Source organism: Talpa europaea, assembly GCF_964194135.1.
Source record: "Talpa europaea genome assembly, chromosome: 4".
NCBI lineage: Eukaryota > Metazoa > Chordata > Mammalia > Eulipotyphla > Talpidae > Talpa > Talpa europaea.
Window position 1 is genome coordinate 115,448,807 of NC_140070.1, and position 15,940 is coordinate 115,464,746.

Here is a 15,940-nt window from a genome sequence, read left to right on the forward strand (position 1 = left end):
TGTAGCATGAGCTGAATTCCCAGCCAGACTGCTGACTCACATGGCACAGCAGACCTCTCTTGACTCACCCACTGCTCCCCTCAGCAGTGTATTTCAGTCAATCTGCCTGTTCTGCTCCCGCTCTGTCTCTGGTGAATCCTCTAACCCTTCTGCACCTCTGGCCTGCACCCCATTTCTTGTATGCATAAATAAATAAAAATAAATCTTAAAAAAATATGCCTTACAGAGAACTAGATTCTTAGAGTCCACGGCACACTCATCCTCTGTTCTATCGCAGGGCATGTTTGCTAATGACGAGGCCCGGAGTAGCCATACCCACCACCACCTGATAGTGTGTTTTTAGGGGGAGTGTTTTCCCATCTATCTGAATATCAGGCTGGCACAGGTGTCTCACCGTTTGGTTTGCATCCCAGGCTTGTGAGGCACCCCTTTCCTCTTCATGAGTTTCTCCATGGCATTGGGGTGGATTATTGGACGCACAGGGTGTCGTTTGTAGGTCCCAGGATACTTCTTTTCCACTGCTTGCTCACGCCTGCAGGGAGGAAAGAAAAAGCCACATCTCAGTCACTGCAGACAGAAAGGATGGGCAGAATATTTTCATAGGCTGGCCACAGGCTCGGCCCACACTTAAGAGATCTCAGCCATTTGGACAACAAGGCTGCTATTGAGGTTAAATAGGAAAAAAAAGATACTAAATTCAAACTAACCTGATTTCATTGTGCTCTTCAGCTCACGCACGGATGCATTCAGAGGCTGACCTTCCCATCCCCAGCACACCTTGAAGAATACAGTGTAATAACCAATGCCATGGTGGAAGCCCTACTTATTTTGAGTAGCTGCTGTTTTGGTCAGCACCCCAGGATCTTCTTGCCACTATCAGGAATATCCTGAACCACTTGCAGCAGCCACCAGGGAACAATAAACTCCCACTCATCCACACCAAGCTCTTCTTGAAATGAGGACCCTCTCTGTGAACGTTCAGAGGGTGAAGCTGCAAATTTCAGCTTCCAGAACATCTTTTCCCATAACCAATTGGATAGCAATTCCACTTAACTGTATACCTTCCCAGAGGCAAGAGCCCCTGGGAAGTGGCACAGCACATGCCATCCTTTTAGGAATGTTGGGAAAATGAATAAAATATCTGTCAGTTCTCAGTGGCACAGCACAGAAGAGAAACCTGCTGATTGAGCTGCTGATTGAGAAACCCAAATAATGCAGGAAGGACAGACAGATACTTACTTAATGAGCTCCTTCTCCCGCATCTCTAGCTGCAGCATGATGGCACTCAGCTCCATGTACAAATTATTAGCCCGCTCAAGTTTCCTCTCATAGTGTTCACGAATATCCAAAGCATGCCTGTCCAAGAAAACACTGGATCAGCAAAGCCAGGTAATTTGGAAGCGAACAAAGTTCAGCTCTAAAGAAATAAGAACCAGGAGGGTTTAATCTCAAAGCATTTGCCCAAGGGGGTCTCTAAATTTAAGGTTCTCTTGTCCAAACAATGGCTCAAGATGGAGTGGGTGGTGGGATGTCAGAGCTCTCTTTTTGGGCTATCATTAAAGGCCATATCCAGTCATATAGAAAAGCCAGGAGGGCCATAGATAACATCTGAATGTGAATTGTGTATAATTTGTAGCCTTCATTTACGTAGTGTTGGCAATACCTTGCTAAGAATACGGTATAATAAATTCATCTGTCAATGGAATATCTACTCATTCATACTTATCTATGGGACAGATCATGTCTAATTTGGCAGTCATATATGAATATGCCTATATCTGTTTATATAAGACCAGGCACAACATCTTAAAAATTTCTGGCTTTCCGTATCATGTAAGACAGGGACTGAGTGAACAATCAGCATTATTCCAGGAGTCTTAGTTGCAGATATGCATAAAAAGGGAGGATTGTTGAGTTGAGGGGAGAGGATAAGAAGGCAATATAAAGGAGGTCTAACTTTTAAAGAGAACAATCATCAACAGCAGAGATGAAAAGTATGAAAATGTAATTCAGAAAGACAGTTCCTACGAGAGGCCGCTTCCTCCCCTAAGAGGAGGCAGGGAAGGCAGGATCAGCTGACCTGAGCTCTTCTCTGCGCCTTCGGATCAATTCTTCATCTAATCGATGAATACAAGTTCCTTCACTTTTGATCTTCTCAAAGTGTTTTTTCACTTCTTCTCTCCATTCGGCCTGGACAAGGGCAGATTAGATTTTGTTGATATTTTAGGCGCTTCAGTTTCTGATATAACCATTGGATCATGTACAACATATTTTTTCCCCTGATGCTTCTACTGAAGAGCTTTACAAAATAGCTGTTCAGTAGGTATTAGTTGATGGAAAAATAGCTCATGTAAGTGTAATCTGCACCCCCCCACCTACTTTTTATGTTTAATCCAATATGAGATACTATCATGTACAACATATTTTTTCCCCTGATGCTTCTACTGAAGAGCTTTACAAAATAGCTGTTCAGTAGGTATTAGTTGATGGAAAAATAGCTCATGTTAGTGTAATCTGCACCCCCCCACCTACTTTTTATGTTTAATCCAATATGAGATACTATTTCTCTTGGGTTTCTTTTTTATAGTATTGGCCATAAGAAATGTTATAGCTGGCATACAAGCCATCACCTCTGGAACAAAAGAACTCTATTTTAAGTCAAGATGGTGGTTGGGATGGCCTGACAAGAAAGAACTATTCTGATAACCACATGCTACAGTATGTATCTGTGAGAATATGATTATCTTTATAATTAGCACCTGAATCTTTCCTAGGCTAAGTTTACGAAAATATCTTGAGAAAATGTTTGGAGTAGAAGACCCAAAGGACATGAACAGCAGGAGGTGGGAATAAAAATATGATGAAAAAACAGAAAAAGGGAAGAGGAACAGGAGAAATGGCTAAAGAACTTAGTAGTCTGACAATAATTCTAAAACAGGGCTGGATATCTAATGTGATCTAAGTTCAAAATGGAAGCCTTTTCTAGTTTCCTAAGCCTTTGGTAAAGTCTCTGACATTCACTTGACTTTGAATGAGTGTTTTTAGTTGTTCTGTTCTTTTAGAAATCAAGGAAATGTGCTGAACTTTATGTTTGGGTCAATGACAAAACAAAGATAAAGGAATAACCACAAGATGGCAGAAAAGGGGCAGGCCAAGAATTTTACAAGGCAAAGCCTTGTAAAAGCCAGAGTGGGCATGAAATTGTAAATCTCCCATGGATTCAAAAGGTGTTAAAAAACACACTGGACTTCCCATAGAGAATCAATTCCAAGTTAATTTTATCAAAATTTGGGGGGAGGGGCAGGAAAACCTCTGCTGGGATACAATGCTGGGCCATTTCTAGACAAATAGCTTGAGATGTTTTCTCAAACTTTGTATAGACTACCACCCCAAGAAATGACTGAGGTTGACTGAGCAAAGGCTAGATGTGTAATTAAATGTCTTGCATTGCATAATATCCCTCTAGAACTTTTCCATTACCTTTAGATTCATGTTAAAAATTATTGCTCTAGGTCATGGAAGAAGTTATGCTTAAGTAGTTGTGAAGTTACTATTTTTATATGTATTTGCTATTTCTCATTAATTTTTTTTATTGAGACAGTTATATTGTAATTATTTAGAAAGTGATGACCCTGCCTATCTGTTTATAATGTGCTAGATCTTCATATAAATATATATATTTGTTGACTGACCATTGGAGAGAGATTCTGTCTTCACTTTCAGACACCAAACCTGCCAAACAATGCCATCAAAAAGTCAAGATCTAGAATGTGCTACTACTCATTGTTTGGTAACAGTCTTCGACAGTATCTAAGCAATAAATGCAGGTTTGGTTGAGCTTCAAATAATGCTATTTGTTCTTTAAATCATCAGAGAAAAAATCATGAAGTAGGAAGACTATCTTTGAGAGGCCAAAGATCAACAGTTAAAAACTATTAGACCAGAGTCTGGAGCGAGCGAGCCGAGAGCTGTTCGGGACCGAGCGGAGCAATGCCTAAGTCAAAGGAACTTGTTTCTTCAAGCTCTTCTGGCAGTGATTCTGACAGTGAAGTTGACAAAAAGTTAAAGAGGAAAAAGCAGGTTACTCCAGAGAAACCTGTGAAGAAGCAGAAGACTGGTGAGACTTCGAGAGCTCTGTCATCATCCAAGCAGAGCAGCAGCAGCAGGGATGACAACATGTTTCAGATTGGGAAAATGCGGTACGTTAGTGTTCGGGACTTTAAAGGGAAAGTCCTAATTGATATTAGAGAATATTGGATGGATCCAGAAGGTGAAATGAAACCAGGAAGAAAAGGTATTTCTTTAAACCCCGAGCAGTGGAGCCAGCTGAAGGAACAGATTTCTGACATTGATGATGCAGTAAGAAAACTGTAAAACCAGAGCCATATAAAACCTGTACTGTTCTCGTTGTTTTAATCTGTCTTTTTACATTGGCTTTTGTTTTCTAAATGTTGTTTTCCAAGCTGTTGTATATTTGGATGCAGAACAGTTTGTAAGATGAATACTTTTTTTTTTATGTGCATTATTAAAAATGTTCTGAGTGAAGCTAATTGTCAACTTTATTAAGGAGATTTGCTTTGTGCCCACCACCTAGTGTAAAATAAAAGCAAGTAACACAACCTTAACTGTTGTGGCCTTCTTTGATCAGAAGAATTGGTACTGCTTAAGGCCCAAAGTAACAGTATATAGACCTTTTTAGTTTCAACTCAGCCTTTATATTTAAGAGCATTTGTATTGCTTTGAATTTATCAAGTTTTTGTTTGTGAAATTCATAGCTATGTTTTCTTCCAACCAAATGTCTAGAGACTTGTTTGATTGCCCTACCATGGAGATACTTTACTTCCCTCCTTTTTTCTTTATTTCATTTTCCTTTAATAACTTACCATGTTCTGTTTTCACGTTTTGCTTTTTCTTTCCATATATTATACTAATTTGGAAAGTCAGTAAAACTGTCCAAACCTTAGTTATTTCAGTAAGGTACTTGTAATTAAAATACATGAGAACTACAGTCACTAATTCTACTGTTTTAAATATTAGGAGATAAACAACATGGCTTATATGAAAACTGAGCAAGTTAGTGTTTGTCATTATCTGTAGTGTTCTGAGTAGTTATCTTAATGCTTAGTCTGCAAAAATAATGACTTAGATGTCCAATTTGCTTTCATTTATCAAACATGTTCACCATGGGATGATGTCTATAAAATCAGATACTGTTAACTTAGAGTAGGTTCTAATAAAAGTTGTGAAAACTTAAAAAAAAATAAAAATAAAAAAAAATAAAAAACAAAAACTATTAGACCAAAAAAAGAAAAAAGGAGGTCAAATTTGGGCCTTAAACCAACCCTTTTATGCAAACACCTGACCATGTTATCCTTAGCATAATATTATTATTATTTTTCCTTAGTACAATATTATTACCTACAATACAATAGTACTGATACAATATTATACCAGTACAACACTTAAAGGGACCAGATGAAGGAATATCCCACCTGGTGGTGAGGAATCAGACACACAGATTAGATTTTTTTTTTTTAAATTCTGAAGAAATAAACCTCCTGATGTGTAACTTATGGGTATGGGAAATCTAGCAAACCATCTGAAGATTAAAACCCATTAAGAAAGTAGAACAAGATGTGTGGGAAAATGCCAGGCACTGAATAATAATGTGCTTTCCTTCCCCAAAGGTATCATGTTACTGGTATATGTTAATTTTGAAGTTTCATCACACATACTTAGACTCTTTATGTAATAAGAGTTCCAATTTGCACTTCATCTGCAATCAGGCATGTCTGGGCATATCTGAAGACATGGAGGGTGGGCAGGCCTGAAGCACATTTGCACAGAGACTGAGGAGCCTCTGAGAGAAAACATGTCATGGGTGAAGGATTCCCATGTGAACTTGACCGACAACAAAACCACCATCATAGGACAGCAGGGGCATTGCCCATTGTTGCATTAAAATACCTATAAAATGGGGGTCTCCCTATTGGCCTATGGGTTAAATCTCAGTGCTAGCACCACTACAGCCTGAGTTTGATTCCTGGCCAGGGAGCAAACCCACTTATGGCGCAGCAGACCTCTCCTGTCTCACCTGCTGCTCCCCTCAGCAGTGTATTTCAATCAGTCTGGCTGTTCTGCTCCCCACTCCGTCTCTGGTGAATCCTCTCACCCCCCACACCTCTGGCCTACACCCCAGTTCTTCTACATAATCACACACACATACACACATATAAAACACCTATAAAACACTGGGTCACAACCAGCATTGCTCTGTTATCTTTGTAAAGTGTAACTCAACAGGAAAAGGAAGAGTTCATTGTGTAAACAATCATGTGCAGCTTTGGCATCTTGAGAAGTGCAGACCTTGTAAAAGCAGGAAATAGCAGCTCCAGTGGGTGCTTTAAGGATGCAGTGGCATCCAATAGATGCCAGCTGGGGACCACAGTCCTTTAGCAGGAAACAGTGCTAACCAATAATGTTATACCAGCAGATGCTAAGCAGGAGATGGCTGTGTCTGGCCAGAGTTTGTGAAAAGCAAATCTGATGTTAATGTGAGCCTATTTGAGATTCCCCACCCTTCACTGGGGATTTCCCTCAAGATACAAGTTGGGGATCTGGGGCGAGAAAGTAAGGGGTGCTTGACAAGGTACTTAAGTCCTGTGTAAGCACGTAAAGGGAAAATCCAGTGAAACTTAGGTTATAACACTTAAATGGAATATTCTTTATGTCCCAGATAAGGTCTAGGAAAGGTGAGAACATTAGGACCTTTGTCTTTTCCAGTTATTCAATCAGTAGACTGAAGCTGCTTTTTTCTCCCCAAAGTACAGGTCAAAATGAAGTTGAATGACAAGATGAACGGATAAACAAAATGGGGTATATGCATACAACAGCATATTACTCAGTCAAAAAGGAGAGACATTATGATGCATGCTATAACATAGGTGAATCTTGAAAACATGCTAAGTGGCGCTAGCCAAACACAAAAGGAAAAATATTGTATAACTAATTTGAATGAAATATCTAGAATAGGCAAATTCATAGAGACAGAAAGCAGAACATAAATTGTCAAGGCCTGAGGGAAGCGGGAGATTGTAAGTTACTGTTTAATGTGGTGATGAAGGCTTTTGGAAATAGTGATGATGGGTTCACAATATTGTGAATGTAATTAATGCCACTGAATTGTACACTTAAAACGGAACATTTTATATTATATATATTTTATCAAAATTAAAAGAAGAAAGAAGCTGAGCCAGTTCCAGCCTAGCTTGAGGAAAAGAGAAGCAGGATGCTGGGGAGGAAGGAGCCAGGAATCAGATTCTTGGTGAGAAAACACTTCATCTAGCTCTTGGCACATGAGCCCTCTTCTCTCCTGCACAGGTCTGCGAGCTCAGCCTCTGCCCAAGCTCCTGCTAACTCAAGATGGGATAACCCTGAGGGCAGCATGATCTGGCCCTATAGGGAGAGAATATCCCTGCAACTCCCAGTCCCTGAATTACAGGGGAGACACAGCGGCACTTTAAAGGAAATTAAAATGGGGCAAAGGCAAAGGGTGGTGGAAGAACTTAGAAGCAGGGCACATGACGCACCTAGCAGCTGGGGTCTGACTGGGCTAAAATGCTTCCTGAAGACTCATATCAAATATAATTGAATACAAGGAGCAATAATTGCCTGCTTGGAGGAATGGGTTATTGTCTAGGAATGAAGCCATAGCTTTGGCATAATCTAATATTGAATTGAAATTTGTTGCTTTGTTCATCTGTTCTACATATGCTGCATCTTTATACATGATCTGTTGATGAGCAATTTCTCTCAGGAAGGAGTCAGCTGGGCTCTTGGCACCCCCTGACTGACAATTTAGGGGGAAGGTAGAGATCAGTAGCTAACAACCACAGACTGATGATTGATGGGGAGAGGATTTTGTCAGCAGGCAGAAGCCAAGACTGCTAGAGGAAAGCAAAGCTAGTGCTAAACAACCAGTTCTTCCCCACTTCAGGAGGATAAGGTCAAAACACAATCAACAGGAGATCCCTGGATGCCATCTTGTGCATCTCAGGAATTTATCAGGTAAATTGCAGAGTGAAACAGCCCAAAGCTGAATTTCTGTAGCTTTATGAGGGGTGAATAATAACAACTCACCATCAAATTGGTCTTTACACTTTCAATATGCTTGCATTTCTATCATCTCATTTGATCCTCACCAAACTCTAAGAGGAAGGGAGATATGATTACGTTCATTGCTTAGATGAGCTCTCTGAGGTTTAGAGAAATGTAGTGACTTAGCGGAGGTCACAGTACAGGGGTTTAGACTCAAGGTCTGTCACTTTTCCTGGTACCTCATTAGCTAGTTCATAAACACTATTATCGCTAGTAAGAAATAGTGTGAATTTCAGACCCAGAGACAAGTCAGCTTGCAAGTGCCTAAAAAATTCTAGCAACTAGCAAGGAGAACAGACTTGGAGCTATGTAAGGAGAAGTACATTTTGATACAGAAAGAAAAATGTGGAAGGATTAATGAATATTAAAAGATGCCCAACACACAGTTTATTTTCTTTTCCTTCCTTCTCTTTCCTTTCTCCTTCATATTCCTAGCCCATAAAAACCCTTTTCTTCTGAGTTCAATTTAAATGCTGCAGGTATGGCTAATAAAAGTGAGTTTGTCCATCTGTGGGTACTTAAGGAGGCTCTCACAATGATGTGGACTGGCCTCAGAAATCATGTGCTGGAGGCACTTGAATAAAATGTTTACAATTTGAAGTTTCCAAGGAACTACAGATATAGTGTCTCAATGGCTTGAAGTTACTTTTCAAGATTGTGTCTGTATAGTTTTATTGTAGAGGAAGTACATTTCACAAAAGAGCCTAAGTCTTTTTCTGAATACCAAGAGAAAAATTTTTTAAAGATTTCTCATCCAGTGTCCATACCTATGTGTATTTGAATAATTAGGCAATAGTTTAATAGGTCTAAGGGAATTTATCTGAATGTATACCAAAGAACATAGGAAATGTCATGACTTCAACTTCCTCTGATTTTTCTCTAAATGCATTTACCTTTTAAAATTGAGATTAAATTGACAAATAACATTATATTAGTTTCAGGAGTATGTAAACACTTTATTTACATAATGATTCATGAACACCAAGAAACTTTAGGAGCAAGCCTGATCATTTAAAGACACAGTTGTGAGGGCAGCTAAGCTTGTTGTAGAAAGTGTATTGCAATTCTGGGCAGCAGGATAAGTGTCTCTGATTCAGTCCTAGAAGCTGTATAAACAAACATAAAAACCCATGTGCCTTTATTAAGTTATTCCCCAATGTCTGATGGTGTCGTTTATCAGACACCAGAGAAGCAAGTAGTCCATGTCTCTAGCCGGGGCAGGGAGAAAAGCAGCTGGAGGACTTGTTTAACTATCAGGGATGATGCCCCTTCCACCCAGTATTCTTTTCAACACATACTTTCTGGTAAGTAACTTCACCACCTATTGGAGATGGCGGGCTATAAAGAGTAGACTGAGATCAAGTGGCAATGAAATGTCTTCTGAGAAAGAATCTTTGAAATGACTCTGAAAGTCAGTGTGGAGATGGAATTCATCTTAGAAAAATTCATTTTAGAAACATAGTAACATGAACTGAGACAAAGTTATATGAGGAGAAATTATTAAATTCTATAAACATAAAATTTTAATTTAGAATAATAACATTTATTCAAAAGCCATAATTTTATCCCATTTTACACCTTTTGCTGTTGCCTGGGTCTGATAGGAATAACTCATCTCTTGCAACTCCCTGCCCACATTGACAGTTCTAAGATCACTAATCCTTACCACATTTATAGCATTTCTACTTAAGAAGGACAGATTCTTCCCCTATTTACACCTGTCCTTACAATGTGCTGTGAGAGATTCTCTTGTCAAGAGGTGAAGTCTATATCTCAACATGGGTGGTCTGTGACTTGCTTTGGCTAATGAGACATGAACATGCATGACGCAGGCTTGAAAATTACTAATGCACTTGCTGCATTTGTTACTCTGAGAACACAATATAAACATTGCTATGCTAGCCTGCTGAAGGATGAGAGGACACGTGGAAGAGGGCAGAGGTGCTCCAGCTTCTAGCCAACCAACCACCACATTGATGAAACAGGCCATCTTGAACTTGTCAATCATCAATATATTTTTTTTATCAATATATTTTTAAAATATTTATTTTATTTATTTATGCGTACAAGAACTGGGGTGTAGGCCATAGGTGCAGGATGGAGGGGGAGAGGATTCACCAGAGACAGAGTGGGGAGCAGAACAGTCAGATCTACTGAAATACACTGTTGAGGGGAGCAGCGGGCAAGACAGGAGAGGTCTGCTGCACCATATGTGGGTTAGCTCCCTCACTGGGGATCGAGCTCATGCAGCAGTGGCTGCCAATAGCTTGATAGCGCTGACACTTTAAACCCTGTGCCACCAGGGAGGCCCATCAACATTTTCTAAGTTGACCTGGTAACTGCCTGGGGACACAGGGTGAGCCCCATCCAGCTAACAAAAGCACCAAGCCCAAATTCAATGCACAGAACAGGGAGCTAAATAAAAGCTATTATTTAAAGCCATAGTTTGGGGATGGTTTGTAATGTAGTAAAGGCTAACAGACCTGTTAAATTATATTTTATTTGGTGCCTCTAGATGATACTTAAAGTTAGAGAAAAGGCTCTCTCTGGGCCTAATTCTATCCTGGGCTCTCTCTGATATTGAGCTTCTCTGTTGTGTACTTTAATTTTTCTACTTCAAGGAAAGCAATACTTTCATGAAGTTCAGCAGTATTCTAGGTCAGATATATATACATTACAGTTTTTACATCCTCTTTTCCTCCTTTCAGTAAATTCACCAGCGCCCACTGTGTGAAGATGTGAAGATGACATTCCCATACACTTTCCTTTTAATATGAGAGAATAATATATGTTAAGGGCTCAAAAAACTCCAAAATGGGGCCTCCCTAGTGGTGCAAGGGGTCAAGACGCAGCCTATGAATGAAGCTATCCGCAGCCACTGCAGCACAAGTTTGATCCCGGCCAGGGAGGTGAACCACATGGCACAGCAGACCTCTCCTGTCTCGCCTGCTGCTCCCCTCAGCAGTGTTATTTCAGTCAATCCACCTGTTCTCTTCCTCACTCTGTCTCTGGTGAATCCTCTCCCCTTCCCCCTACATACCTCTGGCTTGTACCCCAGTCCTTGTACGCATAAATAAATAAATCTTTAAAAAAAAAACCTCCAAAATGTTTGTGAGGTAGCATAATTATTAATTATTATTTGGTAATGAATGGAGACATAAAATTGTGATGAGAATCAGCATGGTCCTCCTTCTAAGACTTATTCTTTCTCACTGAGAGTTCCTGTGTGCCCGTTCAGTAGCATCTGGTAGAAAGTTTCCAGACTTACCTGAGACTTGAAGTAAGTTTCTTGTGGGGTGGCAAGTACATCTGCAGATGCGATGTCTAAATGCATGAGTGTCTGCCGAAAAGATGGTCGGTTGCGGGGTTTGCTCTGCCTAAAAGCAAAAAAAAGACAGCTTGTGCATCTCAGAAGTTGTGTCCAAGTAAAAGATTTTATTCTACTTCATGGAAAACACTTTCACTCCATGCATGGCTGTATCTCAGGCAGTTTTGACATACTGAAGAGCAAAAGAAAATGTAATTATAAAATACCTCAAATGATGAAATGGGAATCTCTATGATCAGTGACCTGTGTGATAATAATAGTTCCTTAGGATTGGTAAAATAATGATAAGTATCATTTACTAATGCCTCCTATTTTGAGATATCATATAAAACTTTTTATAAGTTTTAATTAACCACAACACAACTCTGTGAGTAGGTGTTATCCCATTTCACAGATGAGAACTTGGATGACAAGTTCAAAATTGTGCAGATAGAAAAGGGCAGGGCAAATATTGGAACCCAAGGTTCTCAAACTATCAGGTGGTCCACTCAAAACATACATTAGAGACTTGCCTGCAGTTTTAAATATATTTTGAGGAAAAAGACAAAAGAGAACATTGGGAGAAATGAATCTCTTACCATGTCTGTTTCATAAGGATTTTGAATCCATCAGGGCAAGTGGAAGGAACTGGAAGGTGTAGGCTATTGCTTCCAACACCCCAAATAATGGCTGAAGAGTCTACATCTTTGTAAGGGATCTCTCCTGTCAGCAGTTCCCAAAGCACCACTCCAAAAGACCTGCAGTAGGACCAAGAACAGGCACAGAAGGCATTTCAGAAAGACTGGCTTGTACATCAGTTCTTTCTTCAGTTTTAACCAAACAAATACCCAGTTTTAAAATTCTAATACTGCTATCAGAAAAGTAGGAACAGGTAGGAAAACTCTGGAAAATAAAATCAATGAAAGATAAACAATATTACCAGATATTAAGACATGTTATAAGACTTCAATAATTAACTCTGGTGGTGGTGGGGGAATAATTAATTCTGGCACATGAGCAGATAGCTAGAGCAATAGAATAGAAAGGAAATCCAGAAATGAACCGAATGCGTTTAAGAGTTTCATATACAATAGAAGTGACATCTCAAATCAGTAGGGAAATTTTGATTATTCAATAAGTGCTATTGGGACAAGTGGGGAAAAAATTAAATCTATACATCATCTTACATCAAGACAAATTCCAAATGAATCAAAGATTTAAATGTGAAAAATGAAGTTGTAAAAATCCTAATGGAACACCTGGGAAAGTTAAAAAAATAATCTTAGAATGGTGAAGTTTTTTCTAATTATGAGATTCAGAAGTCATAAAAGGAGAGACTGATAAATTTAACTGCATTAAATAAATCTGTCAGGGAAAAAAAAACTCCACCATAAGCAAAATAATAAAATGTGAAAAGCATAGCTGTAATTCATATACACAAAAGTCTAATTTCCTTAATAGATAAAATTCTTACAAGTTGATAAGAATAAAGATGAGAAAACTTAGCAAAGGATATGAGTAGTTCACAAATAAGTTATAAATGATTCATAAAGGTGTGAAAAATGTACAACTACACATATAAGAAGAGAAATGCAAATTAAGACTGCACCCAAGATTCCATTTTTTACCTCTATGGCTGGCAAAAGTCCAGTTTAACATATTTTGTTGGTGAGACTGAGAAAATATTCATACTTTTCTGTTGGGAATATAAACTGGAATAATCCCCAAGGAAGACGCTTTGGTAATAATTACCCAAATTACAAATGAGCCCATATTTCCATTTTATCTTATTTACTCTGGTGTTACATGCCATGTTAACATATGCTATTATTTTGGTTTTAAATCTAGAAGTTAACTAGTAGCCCATTTTAAGAATAAAAGAAAATGGGTCTCCCTGGTGGCACAGCGGTTAAGTGCTGGCTTGCGAATCTGCCCGTAGCCTCTGTAGCATCGGTTCAATCCCCGGCCCCTGGCAAGCGTCCCACATGGCGCACAGACCTCTCCTGCCGCCCGCTGCTCCCCTCAGCAGTGTACTTCGGTCCTTCTGCCTGCTCTGCTCCCCGCTCTGGCTCTGGTGAATTCTCTCACCCTCCCGCACTTGACTGTACCCAGCGCTTGTGTAAATAAATAAATAAATCTTTGGGAAAAAAAGAATAGAAGAAAAGCAACCTCGGGAAAATATACAATTAATAGGAAAGATTTATAATCTCAGAAGAAACACTGATAAAGATTTCTTTGTGTGTGTACGGAAGGACCGGAATATAGGCCAGAAGGGGAGATGCTGGGGGGGTTGGTGAGAGGATTCACCAGAGACAAAGTGGGGAGCAGAACAGGCAGATGACCGAAGTACACTGCTGAGGGAAGTAGCAGCCGAGCAAGAAAGGTCTGCTGCGCCATGAGGGTTAGCTCCCAGGCAGTGAATCAAACTTAGGCCACAGCGGTGATAGCTCAGAGTCTTAACCCCTAGGCCACCACAGAGGCCTCTGATAAAGATTTTAGAAAGGCAAAAAAAAAAAAAAAAAGAGCAAGCATAGCCAACAGGGACTTTCAAATGAAAGGAAAAACAGCCTTATACATGTAAAATATGTCTAAAGCACATAACTATAAGACAGCAAAGTATCATACACACACACACACAAACACACATAAATTGTCTGTAGTCACCAAGTCACACATTTGTTTGGTGCGTTTTAGTTAAAGGAGATGAGAATTACATAAAATATTTCCAAAAGTTTTTTTATACCAAGTGTTTCCAGAAATTTCAGCATTTTCTCTGAGGGCCCCCTAAGCAGATGATTTACCTGACAGGTATTCACCCTACTTCCTCTCCCAGCCCTTCTTACTATGTGTCATCACACTGAGTGTATCTCAGATAACAGGAGACAGAAATCAGCCAGAAGTGAGTAACACTAAGGACACTAAGGAGTATTTTGGGAAAAGAGAAGGAGGAAGTGCACCCCCGCCCAACCCCAAGCCCCGTGAGTGTGGAAGGCTTTAGAGCTGCCACAGGGGGCGCTGCTCACCATATATCGACTTTCTCAGAGACAGGCTCGTTGCGGATCACCTCCGGCGCCATCCATGCCACTGTGCCTGCGAAGGACATCTTGGTACTTTTATCGCTCAGTTCCTTGGATGTACCAAAATCTGAAATTTTTACTGCATCTGTGTGAGTCACTAAAACACTTTAAAAAGAAATAAAGAAGACAGCCAGATCATTAGTACTAATGAAAATCACGACTAGAATTGGCAGCTGAAGCTTTTGTTTGCTCCTCCTACCTTGTGGAATTCAGCTTGCAATTTCCAACACTACTGGGCGTGAATGATACACTAGCAACAGCATCATTCACACTTGCCAGGCAGCAAAGCACAGTGGGTTTTTACACCTGCTTTTATCCTGCCTCCATCACTTGCTAACTGTGTGAACTTTGCCAAGTTACTTAAGTCTTCTAGGGCAGGTTTCTCATGTGCAAGCTGGCAGCAGTTCAGGTCACAGTATCTTAAATACAATGTGAAAAGCTCTGAAAATGGTGTGTAGAATTTTTTACATGTATAAAACAAGCTTACTTTATCCCACTTTGTGTGACTGTCAAAGGTTTTGCTATAGATACGGGAGTGTGGCTGATTATAGGGTGCTGGGGATATAAGGAAATACTCCATTACCTTTCTGAAATCATCTGACTCTGAAAGTTTTGGACAAGGGATTGTAGGCCTTTAATATAATGGGACTCAGCCTCATAGAATGTTCCACCCTTGCCAACCTTGGAAAACCCAGTAAGAAAAACCCTTCTTTAAAAAAACTGATATGGCCCAATAAAACCATGCATGGGGCCAGGAGTTCATTCCACTAAAGGACTAGTAAGTATGCTGGAATTCCACTAATGTTGATAAGGAAAATCAGGAATAAATTTAAGCTTAAATAGAAGCCACACAATTTTTTGCTTATAGATAGTAACAATAGGGTTGTCACAAAAGTCATGACACATTTTTGCTTGAAAAGCATAGAAAAAATACGTTATGACTTTTTTGACAACCCAATATCTAAAATGTGACCTGGGCAAAGCAGACTTTGCTAGTCAGTCTTAAGGATGATGAGTCTGGTACCAGTCAAATCCAAAGTATTAACATCCTCAAATACTAGACTGAATTCATTTGAAATAATGTTATTTAGAATGTTAATGAATTAGGGTGTCAGAGGCTTAATGATATAGCAATGCATCTGTAGCAATAAGAAGGCTCTGATACCCAAATAGTATGAGAAATGAGATAGCTAGAACATAGAAATGTCTCAGCTTATTTCTTCCCTCTTTGTTTGAACCAGAGACTTCATGTTTACCTTCCTTTCCACCAGTTGCAAAGGGTTATTTACCAAACAGCTCAGTGATCATAATTAGTTTATAAATACCTCATTCACATCCTACCCACATACTTGCATAATTTAGGAGTTTTTGAATTAATGGTCCTAGTCTTGGTGAAAAC

General features: G+C 39.5%; 2 protein-coding genes across 2 annotated transcripts in view; one reads left to right on the plus strand and one right to left on the minus strand.

Annotated features, from left to right (window-relative positions):
* Positions 1-15,940, minus strand: part of MAP3K13 (mitogen-activated protein kinase kinase kinase 13) — a gene marked incomplete at its 3' end in the record, with an annotated part of 38,028 nt that overhangs the window by 9,945 nt on the left and 12,143 nt on the right. Inside the window, exons 4-9 of the mRNA XM_084231806.1 lie at positions 14,488-14,646; positions 12,064-12,222; positions 11,426-11,534; positions 2,081-2,190; positions 1,240-1,356; positions 395-532 (exon numbers count right to left, since the gene is read on the minus strand). Coding sequence (XP_084087932.1) covers positions 395-532; positions 1,240-1,356; positions 2,081-2,190; positions 11,426-11,534; positions 12,064-12,222; positions 14,488-14,646 — 792 coding nt within the window. The remainder of the gene's footprint in view (positions 1-394; positions 533-1,239; positions 1,357-2,080; positions 2,191-11,425; positions 11,535-12,063; positions 12,223-14,487; positions 14,647-15,940) is intronic.
* On the plus strand, positions 3,991-4,464 carry LOC311169411 (activated RNA polymerase II transcriptional coactivator p15; the record flags this gene model as incomplete). The annotated part of the gene is made up of 1 exon (XM_084231305.1): positions 3,991-4,464. One exon carries the CDS (start codon positions 3,991-3,993, stop codon positions 4,372-4,374), a length of 384 nt encoding a protein of 127 aa, XP_084087431.1. The 3' UTR covers positions 4,375-4,464.